Below are 16663 nucleotides of genomic sequence, written 5' to 3' on the forward strand. Positions count from 1 at the left end.
TATCAACATAAATTTATTTAGCAATGATACAGTTTAATATATATTCAGATCTTGATTTCTTATAAAGAGAATTGTAGATATTATGTGCCTTATTTTCAAAGTGACAATTTTTAGTTATCTTCAATTCTCACCCTTTTGAGTCTATACATATTCATAATTTGCAAACAATATTGGAAGACCTAATCAAATTTCCTTGTATTTTGCACTGACTTATGCAATGAAGTTTGTATTTTGCTTTATATGTGCAACATGGTTTTATTTGGTATACCCACAGGTATTCCTTCATCTGCCATGTGAACTGTGACTCCACAATAGCCCATCCATCTCCTTACTGCCCTGACTGTGCTGTGGAGAGCAGCCTTTATGCTCCCATTACAAACCTGCCTGCTGTGTTTCTCCACCCAAGCCATTCTTCTTGCCTCCTCTCCAGTTACTATTCACTGAACATTCAAATGAAGTTTCCCTTTCATCTCATGAGGAGCTGGATAGCCTGAGCTAGAAATCTGAAAGGTGGGAGACTTTTCCTTCTCTCTGCTGTGAGAAAAATGAAGAAGTAGAGCTCTTTACATGTGAAGGGACCACATGAGATTTACTGATAAAATTTACCTCTGTAAGATTGATGTTGATAAAGGAGTGACAGAATGCAAGATAGACAAGTGACAACATGAAGTTATGAATGACACATGCTGCCCTTGCCTCCACACACAGGGAGACATGTCCAGAGGTTCATGCTGGACCTACTGTGCTACCCCAATAAAGATAATTCAAGCAGCAATCAAACAGCTCAGCTTCTACAGGATCAAATCTGGGTATTGCTATGTGAAAACTACTCTTTGACCCTTCTTCACACAACTGATTCTAACAAGAAAAAAAGGACTTAGAGAAGTTTCTTTCTTTGTCAATATAAATAAAACTGGAAAAAGGCCTCTTTCCTACTGTTTGGGACAAATTAGGATTTCTGTTATCAGATGTAATAAAAAAAAAATCTATTAGCTTGTTTTTTTTCTAAGCAGCATTTTTTAAAAACAGCTTATTAAGTCTGTGTTCAAAAAACCTCATGTCCAAGTAAAAACGGAAAGGGTATTTATATTCTAAAAGCCCCCAAATAAAACCAGATTAACCTTTACTTCCTTCCTTTAAATCACAGTAAAGAACATAATTTAATCCATCCTCTGTACCTGCAGAGAATACTACAGTCACATTGTTCTTGAACAGAGGGAAAATATATTCACTGTAGTATGGGGAGAAAAAAAAAGAACTGAAAACTTCAGAGAAGAACTAGGAAAGATCTTAATAAAGAGATGAATAAAAAATTAGTCACTCACGAAGAAGGCTATCACATGAAAATCTCTAGCTTTCTGGGATTTCCTTTCACATTTCAATGTTGTAAGACTAAACCTCTGCCTTCGTCTTAATGCACTGAGTACAAATCAACATGAAAAAACTGGAATACAAAATCCAACTAGTGTACAGCAGAGGGTACAACAGAGGGTGAAAACTACCCCAGTGAGCGTGGACACACAGGAATTGTACAGAAAGCAGTGCACTGAGGCACAACAGTGAATAACTGTGAGAACTGTATAGCTGTATATCTATACAGCACCCCACCTGTCCAGGGCTTGAGGTTTCCCTAGAGCTGCACCACAGTGGGTTGGGAAGAAACAGCCATGACTACGCATGTGCTGGGCACCCTCTGCTGGTTTCACAGCAGCAAGTCACCAGGCTTGGGAAATAAATATAATGAAGTGCAAGCAAAATCTGGGGAAGAAAAAACATCTTAGCTACAAGAAAAAGTAAAAAAGAGGGATCAAAATGTCTTTCAAAAATTAAAATACATAAATACCTGAAAAACTTCTTAGATTTTAACCCAGCTATCTCAGCTGTCTCTCCTTATAGTCTCTATCAAACTAAGAAAGACACTCTATTCTCATACACAAAGCATTCAGCATTTCTTGCATTGAAAATCACTTTTATCCCCTTTAACATAACTTTTATCAGCATTATGGCTAGCAATAATTTCTCCTTACGAGACTCCCCCTGAGTGCTGACAGGGTTATATGTGAACCTTCATAGCCTGCAAAGCTGACATAAACAAAGCTCTTGCACGTTTGAAATTACCAAAAGCAAAACAAAATACCAAAGTATAACAGTGTTAACCTTCAGCAGCAATCAGCTAGTTAGGCACCAATTCTACATTATAAGGAAGTGAAAACATATATAAATCCCAGTAAATTCTCTTAACATCCCTCACAAATCCTTCCGTTTCACAGTTCGCCAAAACCACTCCCTTTGGTCACTGCCGACACTTCTAAAAACATTTTCAATCAGTACCTAAGCATTAAAGAAAGGAATATGAAATCTCAGGTTTGTTGCATCAGTAACAAAATCAGCAGGTGCTTAGAAACTTTTTCAAATGCGACATTTGCACCTTTGTAAGAGGAGCCGCCATACAGTTTAATTCTCACAAAAAGAGTCTCTCAAAAGAAAAATCCTACGATACTCTGACACTTGACAACTTGCTACTTCCTATGGATTTGGTTACAAAAGTGATTGTCATTTTAGAATGCAGAATAAAATATTATATGAATAACCACAGGTAAGTTGACTGAACTTCAAAGATTTTTTTTCTTGCCCACAATCCACTCCTCAATCCCACTAGAAATAATTTCACAGTTCCTGTGCTGTTTGGCTGCTCATTTTTGCATACTCCTCTAAGTCCATTAGGTTGTGATACATTCAGATTGAAATAAATGCAGAAAACATAATTTTTGAAAGAAGAAAGTTAATAAAGTACTAATGCATTTTGTCAAGGAGGACACTGTACACAGAATCAATGTACACGAACACGGGATACAAAGTATAAAGATAAAAGGTAAAAGAATAAAAAGAAACTAATTCAAATTTCCTTTTCTGCAGTCTCTACAGCCAGAAAATATATGCTCTTTTATAGAAAAACAATGATCCAAGAAATATTTGTTAAATTTGTTAAATATTTCACCACTAGAAAACAACAAATTTAATAGCACTGTGATGTACAGTATAGGATCCTCACCATACACATGAGCAGGTGGTACGAACTCCTCTCACCACTTTTGCATTCATCAAGCTCTATTTTATGCAGGAGAGAATGAAATAGTGGAAAAGCAACGGTGGTGTTCTCAAAGAAGCAACAGAAAAAGGCACAGGTGTAAGGGAGCGTTTGCCACATGTCACAGACAAGACCTAGCAATTCCTGTACTGCACAGGTGCCAGTGGAGTTTAGGGCTTCACTTGGTATTTCAAGAGTTCAGAACAAACATGGAATATTTGTTCCACCCTTCACAAAGTATTGGCCACCCTTCATAAAAGGCACAACCTTGCAATTCGTGTAAGGTCCCAGAGCACCAGTACAGATGATAATTAACAAAGGGAGCAACTCATCCAGCTGCTATTCTCATCTTCCTAAATCCAGAGACTTGCCGCAAAGAAGGGTTCAAAAACTGAATAAGGTGTCCTGGAAAGGCAGGCTTATTCTTTTTTTGCATGCTCCTCTCACTGCACACAGCCTGAGAAGGTGCTCTTTGCAGAAAGTGTCATGTTTTGGTGACACGTCGGACTTTCTCTCTTAAGTGGGTGAGGAAATAGGCTGCAGTGGCTGGCTAGACACCACAGTTCTATGTAGGCAGGAAAAGTATAGAAGAACTGTAAGACCACATAGAAAGTGTTCCTGCAAAACCCATCAAAACTTCACTTTCAGACTGAAGACACTGGAAACCACAATATAATAAACAGCTTTGAAATGCTCACTTCAAAGTGCTTTTGCCAAAGAAAAGAATTCAGGGTGAAAATAAAAATTGGGGAAATATTTAATGACTCCAGTAGAGGTTTTGTGCCTAATGAAAAACACTAAATTTCCTATTTCAGTGTCATTAGAAATAGGTAACAATGGCATCTGAAGGATCCAAAAAGGCACTGGAGGAGATCCAAGAACATCCTCGTTAGGAACAGTGATGACAATGAGATGCAGCACGTTTGTGCTGGCTGCCACCTAGCATGGTCAAGATTACATGAGGAATGGGAAAGCAAACGCAGATGTAAGGTGTATTTGAGGTATCAACCTACTGAGAGTATTTTGGAAGACCAGAATCACAAAAAGTTTCAGAATTAACTTTTGGTCTTCTCCCAGCAAGCGACACCTTGAAGAAGGAACCACCTGCCTATAGAGTATCTTCAGATACAATTCTGTTCCAGAACAATCCAAACAAGCGCCTACAGTGGTTTTATCACCTTTCATCTTTCTTGCTTGTAACTGGGTTCCCTTCAAGTAGAGCACCTGGTTCAAAAATCTGATTTGGCAGTAATTATAATATTGAAAAACATACTAACTTTAAATACTTCTCCTATTTGTAAAAATTAAACATGTGATAAAGTTCAGTACAAAAAGACTACTTTTCTGACCGCTGTAATAATACCACTGTTGTGGCTCAGGTAGAAAAGACAATCCTGATCCCTGGATGAGCAGGGGCCTTGTGTCTATATGGCTCAATATTATCCCACTCTCAAGCCTGTGCATCTGGCAAGACACAGCAGTTTGCTTGGATGTATATGCACTCCCTGTGCTACCTCACAGCCTGAGAGGAAAGGCTGTGGTTGGTGTTTTTTCTGGCTGTGGTTGGTGTTTTTTCTAGCCAAAGGTCAGGGTACTTAAGGTTTTGCCTGTCACAGTTCACCAGCACATCATTTTCTATGGTATAAGACTGGGACTGTATTCTCTCATAACTAAATCAACCACCAACGAGACTGAACCTTTCTTACATATAAAAAAGTATTCTGTTTTGCTTTACTTTAAAAAAATAAGACACCAAATACTGTAAAATATCTGGTGTAACCAACCAAATGTTTCATAGCAAGCTAGATTTAGAACCCCAACTAAATATTTAGGTTTTTAAATGTTCAACTGTTTTTCAGAGATGATGTGCACTTAAATCTGTATGGGAACACTCCCATGTCTGACTCCCTTAACACAACAAAGATGGAAGACAAAACAAGTACGTGTCAGCTGCAGGAAGACCATAAGTGCAGCATACACAGCAAAAGGAAAATGAAGGCTGAAGTCTGCGTTTCCTTTCCTACTGTACTCAGTAAATTCTCCAGCTAAGCTTTCCATAAGCTTCTGTAAAATGGATATAGAAACATACACTGATAGTTCCACAGTAATAAATTTAATGTATTGTGTGTTTTGGGGTATGTAGCTCAAGTCAATGCTGGAGTGTTACTGTAAGACAAGATGTGTAATTTTAAAGCTGCATTCTAAGACACTTACTAAGACCCAGTTTTGAAAATAAAAAAAAAGTGAGACAAAAGAGCAATGATGAAATTTTTTGAGAAGGGCCACTAAGAAAATGTAATTTTTAAGTAACTGGGTTTTAGAAAAAGCCAATCAGATGGTAAAACAGCCCATGAATTAAAACCTTTCCAGTTCTTTAGCAGACTTTTTATGCTAAAAAATGCTAGAAATATTTACAGAATTGTTTTCACAGATTTGTTCCTTTTGGATTTATGTTTGTCTACTTTAACGTATCAAGATGAGAGACATTTAGAACAAATTCATTCTCCAAGCCGGGAAAAGTGAAATTCTTCATAGCATTCAGCCAATCTTTGGTTGGTTAAATTTCTTCACTCTGACTAAGAATAATTAGAACATCTGGTGACAACGAGAAGAGTGGAAAAGGAAAATTCAAGACTTTGGTATTCACTACTATGTACAAGTTGCATGGGACAGCTCCTGAGGCCGCTCTAGTTTGTGCACAATTTTTCAAGTTGCATATTAGACGGGATAATATGCCAGGACATGTGAAAAATGCCATTTTAATTACATTCTTGAACATGCTAGAACCAGACTATCATGACAAATATATATAATTTTGAATAAAATTTTTATTTCTCTCTTTTTTTTTTTTTACATGTCATTCATTACTTCTATTCTGGTTAATACAGAAATATAAGAACTTTCCATGGAGAAGGAAATTCATTGAGGAGAGTTATGCAGCACATTGTAAAATGAAATAAGAAAACTTTATTAACCTAGTGCATTCATTTTTGTAAATCCTTTGAAGAAAAAAAATGCTATTTAAATAAAACATAAGCTTTCAAAAAAAAGCAGTATGCAGATGAAGAAAAGAAAGCTAGAGGACATCACGGATTTTGAACAAAGAACACTGACCACGTATTAAAGGGCTGTTCTACACGCTACAGTGAAAAAATCTACTTAGAAAGTACAATTGTTTTAGGAGAGGTAGAAGATAAGACCAATGCATTTAAGTAGCTTTAATTTGCTTACTTTCTTTCTCTATGAACTCTATGAACTTCCTAGCCCAGGACTAGACAAGTCTAGTGTTTGCAATTTTTTTCAGACATTTTATACTATCTATTTCATCATACTCTTAGAATCCCAATAAAATCTTTATAAGGACTGCCTACTCATAAATACTTGCACAGGAATGAGAATTTGAAAGGAAAAAAAGTTATCACCTAGAAGGCTTTGTGTTAAAAGCAGTAGAAAAATCAAGGAAACTAGAACCATATAATCTTCTATCACCTGCTCTTCTAAAGGGCCCTGAAAAAGAAACTGAGACACCCAAGACCGAGTTTGAAATCCTGGACCTAATGAAACAGTTATGTCTCACTGGTAAACAAGTGAGGCGCATACTGGTTTACACTTAAGGAGCAGTATTTTAAATTCTCTAGCAATAACATGAAAGAATGTAACAATTTTAATCAATAGTTTTTTTCTGCAGATAGCAGAAAGCAAGAGATGCTGCAGACAGCATTTGTCAAACTGGGATACTATTGTGAAATGCACCCTTTAGCTACTGAGATAATTAAAAGTAATCAGTAATTATCTCTGTACTAGTAGTCATTCCTCAATAGCAATGATTGAGATTGGGATTGAGATTCACACAATTTGGTAATCTCCCTCTTTGATTTCTGTGATAGTTTTGCCTTAAACAGCATCACTCCCAACTCCTCACTGGTGTCTGTATTACAGTGATGCAATACATAGAATGTATTACTTATTGAACAGGTAACACAGGCATTAATCAGAACATTCTCCAATCAGCATTCAGAGCGGAACCCTGAACAAGGGCAGTATTTGGACTAGGAGATAAACAAGGAACAAAATAATCTTGGATTTTACACCAACACTTAAACTTAGCACATTCCCTGCAAGTGAGATAATTCGTCATGCTTTTGGCTGGGTTTTAAAGTATTTAGATACCCAAACAGGTATATTAACATCTGTATCAAGTTGTACCTCCAAGAACCTTGTAAGCTTACAAATATTTACACCTACCTGAGTTTTGTGGGAATTTTTTGCTGTTGGGACTGGGTGAGGGGGTGTTCATTTTTAATTGAGGTATGAGCAACACTATGAAAAAAGATCAGGAGTATTTAAAATCTTTGGATGCTTGCTTGCTTGTTAATTAGTAAATATTTAATCAGAATGCACACTAACTTCTGCTGAATCTGAAAAAAAAGAAGGTTTATTCATGCTTACTGACTATTTTTCTCATTTCAAATCAGGCTAACAAGCTATTGCTGCTGAAAATAACCTTATCTGTCCACTGGTTTACATATACATCCACTCTGTACAGTGTTTTCAGTGTCTGCTAGAATATGCTATTTCGTGCCACTTTCTTGTTTTCCACAGTGCTTCTGGTCATGAAATGAGGATTGGAGGAACAAAGCATGTATGAAGTGTACACACAGAAACTACAGGCAGTATGCACACAAAGTTTTAAAATTACATTTAAATATTTTGTAAAAATAACATTTTATTCTAGTCACTTCAAAGTTTTACATTCTAAAAAAAGTAATGGGCACCTCACTCATTTGATCAATTCATAGGACTTCAGCCCTCCAAGTTCATAGTTTTAATATAGTTTTTTTATCATCATGGAATTGGAGAGATGCCATTATTTTGCTTTTAATAAACAGCAAAATTCCAAAACAGTCAGCAAGAATTTTAATTTGCTGTCAGTATTTTACTTTTAATCACAGACAGCTTTACCACTAGGGTCCTCAATAGTGAATTACCTATACTGGTAGTCATACTACACAAAAAAAATCCGTGAGATTCAAGATAAAGACTTACGGTTGTCCTAGATTTAAACATCTCAGTTATGCAACCGAATGACATAATTCAAAGGTATTTCTAACTTACTGTAAGAGGAATTCTGTGATAGAATCGCTTGATAAAATAATGTAATACAAGTATGTAAAAAAAAATGAAAATGAAGTGGACAAACTAGTACAACCTTCAGTAAACATTTTTAAAGTTGAGTGTACACTTACTATTTATGTATTTACACAATTGAAATTACAAAGATTTTCTGGAAGAAAATCACTGAACTCAAAATCACATTTCAAATTCTACAGACAAAAATTTATTGATTTTCTCTACATTTTTGTCTGAAGTTTGAAATAAATGGTCCTTTTCAAAAGGAAGAACTGAAGGCACACTTAAAACTGCATTTTACTGCATTGCTGAATGAGATGTGATTACCCCAGAAACAGCACAAATCCAAAATATTTTTTTGCCCTTGATGAACTGAGGTGGTAGTGACAGCTTCCTTTGACTGGATGAAGGTGAATGCATTTTTAGAAAGGACTTTACACACTGAGATACGCTTTATTTCTACTTAATTCCTGCTGTTATCAAGAAAAAGCTTCATTACTTACTATACAATCTCTATTTGGCGTGGAAGTGACATTCAGATCCAAAGCCCCTGCAACAATGGCTTAGGTGAATCCTACCAACCTACATCTGAGTTAACAACTCTATATCCATTTAACACTCTTCACCTATTCACCTAGTAAGGATTTCTTGCACTGGCTTGCACACAATTGTAATGTTCTAGTACACAAATCAATATGGCTCTGAAGTTACCTGTGAAATGTTTGAGAATTACATCAAGTCATCTGCTTTAAAGAATCTGTTTTTCTGCATTTCAACAGAAACCTTAACACACACTAATGTGAACGCATATCCATTATGACACAGATATGCATACAGAAAATCGTTCAAGAGGAATTTTGAAGCATTGAAACACTAAATCAGGGAGGAAAAAAAATCTTCAACTGGCCTATTTACAAGTTACAATGCTCTCTGACTGTACTGCTTTTTTGCAAAGCACAAAATACTCTCTTGACTGAGGGCTTTAGTATAATTTCATTAAATAAGGAAATTTAAAATTAGCATTAGTGACTTTAAAAGAAAAATGACAGAGTACAGAGTAACATTAGTAAACCAGTGATACAACTAATATCACTGTTACTATGCAAGTGCTGAAATGTGCACTTTAAACTCTTTGAGTGAGAAAACATATTCATCTGCAACTGTACAATACATCATAAAACCCTTTACATTTGTAAGCATGCTTAGACTGCTAGAACTGCCTCCTCTAATCTTTGGTAGCAGAGCATATAAAAGATATTAAGAGTAGGATATTCACCGAGACAACCCTTTTTCATCAAGTTCGTGCAAGATAGGAATAAAAGACTAATGGCAAATACAATTTTACAGTTTACCAACTTCAATAAAAACCCTATTAACAGACTTTCATCACTGACAAGAATCACTTTTCAGATCCTATATGTAAGTTATTACTCAAAGAGATATCATGAATTTTCTTTTTAATAGTTCTACTTTTCTTGACTATGAAATATCATGTACATACACTAATTAAATTATGTTTATTGTGCACCCAAAAAACTTGAACCAAATAAGTGGAGTGAACAATATCACTATGACAGCCCTTCAAGGAAAAACTTAAGACTAGTTACAATTAAGGAAAGATGTGCTTGCCATTCTTCTTCAAATAAGCAGCTTCAAATTAAAAAATGACATCCTGCCTTTATGCCTTTTAAAACAATCTCTCATCTACACAAGTAAATGGCTTCACAGTGCATGCTTACTTGTGGAAAGGAAGTTGAAAGAAAAATCTGATTACTGCAAAATTCAAAAAAATCAGCAGTAGATGTCACAACAGGGAAAGAAAGATCCTTTAATTACCTGAATCAACAGTAACAAAAAAGGGAAAGTAAGATTCTTTAATAACGTGAATTAATAACAAGAATTTGTCCAGCTACTCTTGATGATACCTAATATTCTGAATAGGTTTTAAAATTATAAAGCTGGAGTATGACTATTTACAAGAGCATGTAGTAATAGAACACAGGGCAATGGCTTTAAACTGATGTACAGCAGACTTAGATTAGATAGAGATTCTTTAATATGAGAGTGGTGAGGCACTGGAACAGGTTGCCCAGAGAAATAATGGATGCCCCATCCCTGGAAGTGTTCAAGGCCAGGTTGGAGCAGTTTTGAACAACCTGGTCTAGTGGAAAATGCCCCTGCCCATGGCATGGGAATTGGAACTACATGATGTTTATGGTCCCTTTCAACCCAAATAATTTGATCATTCTGTCTGTTCAGCTCTCCCATTATCAAGTAACAGTCACCATTACTGAAAAGACAGAGAATGAAATTTAGGATCCATTTCTATCAGTTTCAAATCAAATTACTTGAAGATGTGACTTAGGGGAAAAAGTCAAGAGTACTTTTGGTTTCACCAGCAGAAAATATTCTTGCATGTGGTCAAAACTGCTCAAATTGTATATTCAGAGACTTCTGTAATAAACTGGCTTATCTTCTAAATATCTTCTATACATAAGTTTATTTTATAATTTTCCAACTGTGCTTAAGTAATGCCTGTGCATGCCTTGCTACTGGCTTGATTACAGTACTCCCATCTTGACTTACTCAGGCTGAAAGTTCCTTAACTTCATGAAGTCATTTAAATCACTGAAGTGGCTCTAAGTATGTTATAGAACTTTACTGAAGCAACGGAACCTAACAGAATATATTCCCCTGAGTCTGTAACAAAAGGAAGTACCACACATAAAAAGAAAGCGTACCAGTACTTCACACAGAAAGGCTTCAGAAAGGAAATCATGTCCCTATAGCAAATGAAGGCTACATTTCATCTTATTGGATATAGTGTTCTACTCAAATGCACTACAGTGAAGAACCACAGTCTGTTTAAAAAGGTAAATTATGTCAAACAACTTACTGATGCATACCGTTTTCAAGTAAATGTGTGTACCTAAATACATCTTGCCTGCAAAGCTACCCAAAATATTTTTCAATATATCTGTTAGTTATGTGAATCATACATCAGCTTCTTCAGTTCCTAGAATCCACAACCTTTCATCACTACAGCAACAGGCATAAGCCAGAACTGCTACCCCCAATGCCTGGGCCCCATCTTCTTTCTGTCCCAATCTCACTCTCTCCTTTGCAAAAGCCAAAATTAAAAGTCACTCCCATGAATCACATCAAAGAATTGGTCCAGGTGTCAGGACAGTTCTTTTCAGTGCACACATTGGCTTATGATGGCTTAATCTACAATAAAAAAGGAAAGTCTTCACTACAGCTCTGAAACATTTATAACTTCTAACAGATGAAGAATAAAGAAACTGATAAAGAAACCAGACTGTTTCACTGATATAAAGTCCCTTCAAGTTTCTAAATATGGCTATTTTTTGGTAATACACATCTGCATGCTACATTATTTAAATAAAGAAATAGAACAGTTCTAGCTGCAAACATGATGCAACTGAAGACTGTACAACAAACTTTTATTCTACAAAAAAACAGTGTTTAGAAATTGATGGTGTAACATATATGTACAGTAGCCAATTTATTAATGTTTGAAGGATATTAACAAAGGTAATAGATTCATTAAATGCATTGTTCTATACCACTACCAACCAAATTGTTTAACAACTCTCACCTGGTAATTTACCTAAAACTTCATACTATGAACAACTTGGCACACTGCCACTCCCAGTTTTGAAGAACAACAGACTAACTTCTAGTTTTCAGGAGGTTCTTAACAAAACGTTTAAAAAGTAAAGCTACTGCCAATATGTGTTTGATTTTGAGTATTTATTTCTGTTGTCTGTGACTGAAGCCTTTTCAAACTGAACGTATTAAAATGAAATAAAACCCCTTAATCTTAAATTCATAAAACATCCTTAGAGCTATTTTGTGCTTTTGGGCTTTCACACAATCAAGTCTGCCTGACCAGAACACTATGAGTAGGTGGTGCAGCAGCATTGGTCGAGCTCTTGGAGACAGACTGTCCGTGACAATACATGGACCTTTAAATATTGTTCATCTCAACTCCCAAGACACATTCTGGTAATAAACACATCAGCAAGGTCCATTACAAAGCAGTGGTTATTTAATGCATACCTAATGACTACTACTTGCACAATAGATAATAATTGATTCAAGTCCACTCTTTCCAAGGGCTACCTTCATTAAGGTGTTTACTATCCAGAATAAAAGTCCCTGGAACTGCAAAATTCAACTATGACACAGCATGAAAAAATATTCCACCTTCTAGAGGAAGAGGACTACGCACACATGAGTAACTTGCTTCTAGGTTCAAAGGCATGCTAATGCTTTACACTCGTGTGATGTTTTCATACTTTCACCCTTTTGAGGGAAGCAGAAGAAGAAATAAAACTTGCATGTTAATGATTTAATGTCAAAGATCAAAAGTCTAATCTGAGCTAAAAAGGTTTCTTTTACCAAAGGGGCATTCATGTAACAGAATCTACCCTTATTATCTTATTATGCAAGAGGAAAACAACTTTCTTAAAACTGAGTGAAAGGATGCTTTCAGACACAGAATTTTAACAGAACTTATTTTGAAAGAAGTTGGTGAAATGCACTTGAATGGAACAAACTGAAAATCTGACATCATCCTACAGCTTAATCTTTCACCACCAATTGAAAGGATACACAAACAGCAAAGTAGGTGAAACAGGAGAGAACAGCACTACTAATTTACCTAAGCAGCCAATTCATCTCAACAATTTAAAAAGATCCATCAAAACACAACCCCCCAACTCTCAATTTCTGTTAAAAACATGTAGGGTTTTTAGACCAACATCAGCTTTTTACTTTTCATGCAACATTTCTGAACTTTGAGTCATTAAAATCAATTAACCACGAAGTACTCAAACACTAAATCTATCTATCCAGAACACCAAATATATTACAAAATAAGAAAATGCAAATATTTGCTTAAGTTTTGGCTTCATGCATATCTGCATTTTAAAAAGTAAGCTAGAATCCTCCTGCATATTCTTACAGTATATATGTTCCACCTTCTAGAAGTAGTAAGAATGTTGTAACAATGAGCAGGAGCAGATAAATACAAGCCTGACAGTACTGCAGTGAAGTAAGTTCTATCTTACTACCTAAAGAAGGTGAAAGGCAAATTTTCACAACCTAGTTTCATTTAAATTTTATTGAAGTGCCTACAGCATTCTGTGAGTGCTTGCACATACACAGGCACACACAGAAAAAGTGGTATCTACAAACAGTTTACACAGATATTTACATACATGTTATTTACATAAACTAATATGACTGCATGATCTTTGATGTAAAAACCATATGCTTCTCGCACTTATAACTGTTGCATTGGTTTTACAAAAGTAATATAAACCTTTTGCAACAACTGGCTAAGCACATATCATAGCTGATTCCAAGTTTTTAGAGCTTGCAGGTTTTTTAAAAAAATACAATACCTAAAACACTGTTATCAAACAAATATGCTTTATTGGCATCTAAAAACAAAATGCACCCAACATTAAAATGTACTTTTTCATTTTTTAAACCCACTGCAGTACGAGGAACAAATCACAAACACTTACTTTAGAGAAAACAGAGACTATAGTGTAGATTTTACAAAATCACTTTTAATCTCTGTGTTATGCTCCTTAAGTAACATGGGCCATTTTTTTTTTCTGCCGAATTGTAGGAACATAAAATATCACAGCTTTATCTATACTTTAAAATTCTGCAGCAGCCTAAAAACACGGACAAGATACACCAGCACCTGTTTTCAAGTATAACAATTTCGATAGCCAAACTAAGGGTAGTATCTAAAAATTCCATTTTCTTCCATAGGAAGTCTTTGTTTGACAAGCTGTTAATTTATCATTGTGAAATTAAAAGCAACTGGGGGCAAGTTTATGCTTTACCAAAGAAATAAAATAAAATTAAAAAAAAAAATAATAAACAAACCAAAAGCAAAAAACGTTTACCTACCATGTTCAAATTAAGAACAGTGTTCTATACAAGTCAGTTGTACAGTTATTTAAGTGAAAGATGAACATGAACATCAGATTAACTTAATTCTGGCAGACAAAAGTGAACTGCTACGGTCCAGTCAGCCATTTATCTATTACAGAGAGATGACAACTTTACAAAAGGTATCTTTTACCTACTGAGTGATGATTATGTCCCCTCAGTTTCTGTGCTTTCTACCACTGGTTCACTCTCTATATCAGCTTCTGTGTCACTCTTCTCTTTGTTTATCTCGACGGAAGATGTCAGTTTTTCATAAAGTTCTGGATCACCCTGCACCTGTGCAGTTGGAGGCTGACTTTCTGTCTCTGTATTTTCACCATTTACCTGGGGCATATTATCAACTTTGCGTTGAGAAGTGGCCCCATCAAAATATTCAAAAACCCGTGGATGTGGAGGCGGGATCCAGTTGTTTGACATTCTGTCTCTTCCAAACCTGTTTCCATTAATTTCTCTGCAAAAATTAAAATCTCTGTCATCCCTATCCCTCTGTCTTTCCCAGGGTCTTCTGCGGTCATCAAAATCTCTGTGAGCATCTTGTTCAAATCCTCTATTCCAACTGGGACCACCACTCCTACTATCAAACCTATAGTTTACATGTCGAAACCTCTCTCTGTCTTCATGGAAACCTTTAGGGCCACCATAAATAGGGAAGGCATGGTGCTCTCTTTCGTCATAATCTCCTCTCTGTCCCCAGTGCTTGTCTGAATTGAAACCAAAATGCTCTCTTCGGCCAAGGTTATCTATACCTGGTCTTCCAAAATTTTCTCTCATGTCTATATGTGGTCTTGCAAAGTGTTCTCTTCCATCTACTGGAGGCCTTCCTATACCCTCTCTTGGATCAACCGGTGGTCGCCCAACAGAATCTCTGACATCCACTGGAGATGGTCTGTTAAGATTATCTCGGTTTTCCACTGGAGGAAAGCGATAATCTCTGTCTCCCTCCTGTTGAATGTTATCACCTCCAAGTGGCAGCCTTTTCTCTGGATTAGAAATGTTATCAATATTTTGTCTTCCTGGTGTTCCAAAAGGTCTTTCTGTTTGATTAAAAATATCTCCTGGAGCAAAAGGACCACGAGGTGGTGGTGGGTGAAGAGATGGATCAAGGATTGCGGGAGGAGGAATAGTACGCTGTGGTGGCATTCCTGGCTGCATTAATGGAAACCTTGGTCCAGGGGAATGGGGCATTAGGCCTGGACGGATATCTATAACAGGCATTCCTGGCATTCTTTGATTACTGATATTTAAATGAGGCATGTTTGGAACTGCAGCTGGATGCTGCATTGCCAGAAGTCCAGAATTACTTGAAATGTTTGGTGGTGGCACTCCCATAAGTCCAGAACTAGTTGAGACATTGGGTGGTGGCATTATGAGAAGCCCAGAGTTGCTTGAAACACTGGGTGGCTGTACTCCTGCCAGAACTCCTGAGCTGCTGGACACACTGGGTGGCTGCATTCCTGTCAGAAGGCCAGGGCTGCTTGAGACACTGGGTGGATGGACTCCAGCTAGAAGCCCTGAGCTACTTGAGACATTTGGTGGTGGCACTCCAGCCATAAGTCCAGAGCTACTTGAGGCATTAGTTGGCTGAATCCCGCCAGCAAGAGAAGAGCTACTGGAGACAGCAGGTAGCTGCATTCCTCCTGCAAGACCAGAATTGCTGGAAACAGTTGGTGGTTGCACTCCTCCTACATGTCCAGAGCTGCTTGAAACACTGGGTGGCTGTACTCCCCCTGCAAGTCCAGAGCTACTTGAGACAGTGGGTGGTGGCCCTTCTCCAGTATGCCCAGAATTGCTTGAGACACTGGGTGGCTGCACTCCTCCAACAAGTCCAGAGCTACTCGAGACATCACTTTGCACTGAAATGCAGCAACAAGAAGAACAGTTAACAAAAAATACCAGTGTAACATGCAGCATTCAAAACAAATGCAGTTTAATCCATGTTCAGCTAATGCATGTGGTGATGATACTGCTGACAAGGCCTGTCCTAGTTTCTATAACTAATATACATGATATCAATCACACTGATGATACACAGACATTATGCCACAGAAATTAATGTCTTTACATAGTAAAGACTGTACAGCAGCTTAAAACTGACAAACCCCAAAGCCATCACCAATTTATGCAATGAAACTATTAAAATCTTTGATGAAATTCTACAGATGTTATACTATCCTACCCTCTCCTGCTCCTTTTCATTGCTACTTCTGTTTAATTATCAAACTGCATTTTTAAGAAGTTTTCTAATGGTTCCCAGACTCAGCTTTATTTCTTGAGACTATGAGAAAAACATATTTGAGCATAAGCTTCTAGAAGTCAATGATCAATTGATGACAAAAATGATTCTCGCCACTTCCCCAAATCAAATTCAGAATGATACCCTACACAACCCAAAAATTCCTATTCTGTAGTTACCAGCTCAGTGGACCATGATTTGCAAAAATCTCTCAG

The 16663-nt window shown here is 36.7% G+C and overlaps 1 protein-coding gene across 3 annotated transcripts in view; it reads right to left on the reverse strand.

The window, feature by feature from the left end:
• SCAF8 (SR-related CTD associated factor 8) overlaps positions 1-16663 on the reverse strand; it is a 94992-nt gene that overhangs the window by 22560 nt on the left and 55769 nt on the right. The window contains exon 20 of one of the 3 annotated variants that reach the window (XM_014263513.2): positions 14353-16068. In XM_014263513.2, the coding sequence (XP_014118988.2) occupies positions 14363-16068 (1706 nt within the window). In that variant the 3' untranslated portion in view covers positions 14353-14362. Of the gene's footprint in view, positions 1-5972; positions 16069-16663 lie in introns of those variants that run through there. The other 2 variants (XM_005518417.3, XM_014263512.2) reach the window with 2 other exon arrangements.

This window comes from Pseudopodoces humilis, chromosome 3, assembly GCF_049639895.1.
Source record: "Pseudopodoces humilis isolate 2021_Gansu_Grassland_sample_001 chromosome 3, ASM4963989v1, whole genome shotgun sequence".
Classification (NCBI taxonomy): Eukaryota; Metazoa; Chordata; class Aves; order Passeriformes; family Paridae; genus Pseudopodoces; species Pseudopodoces humilis.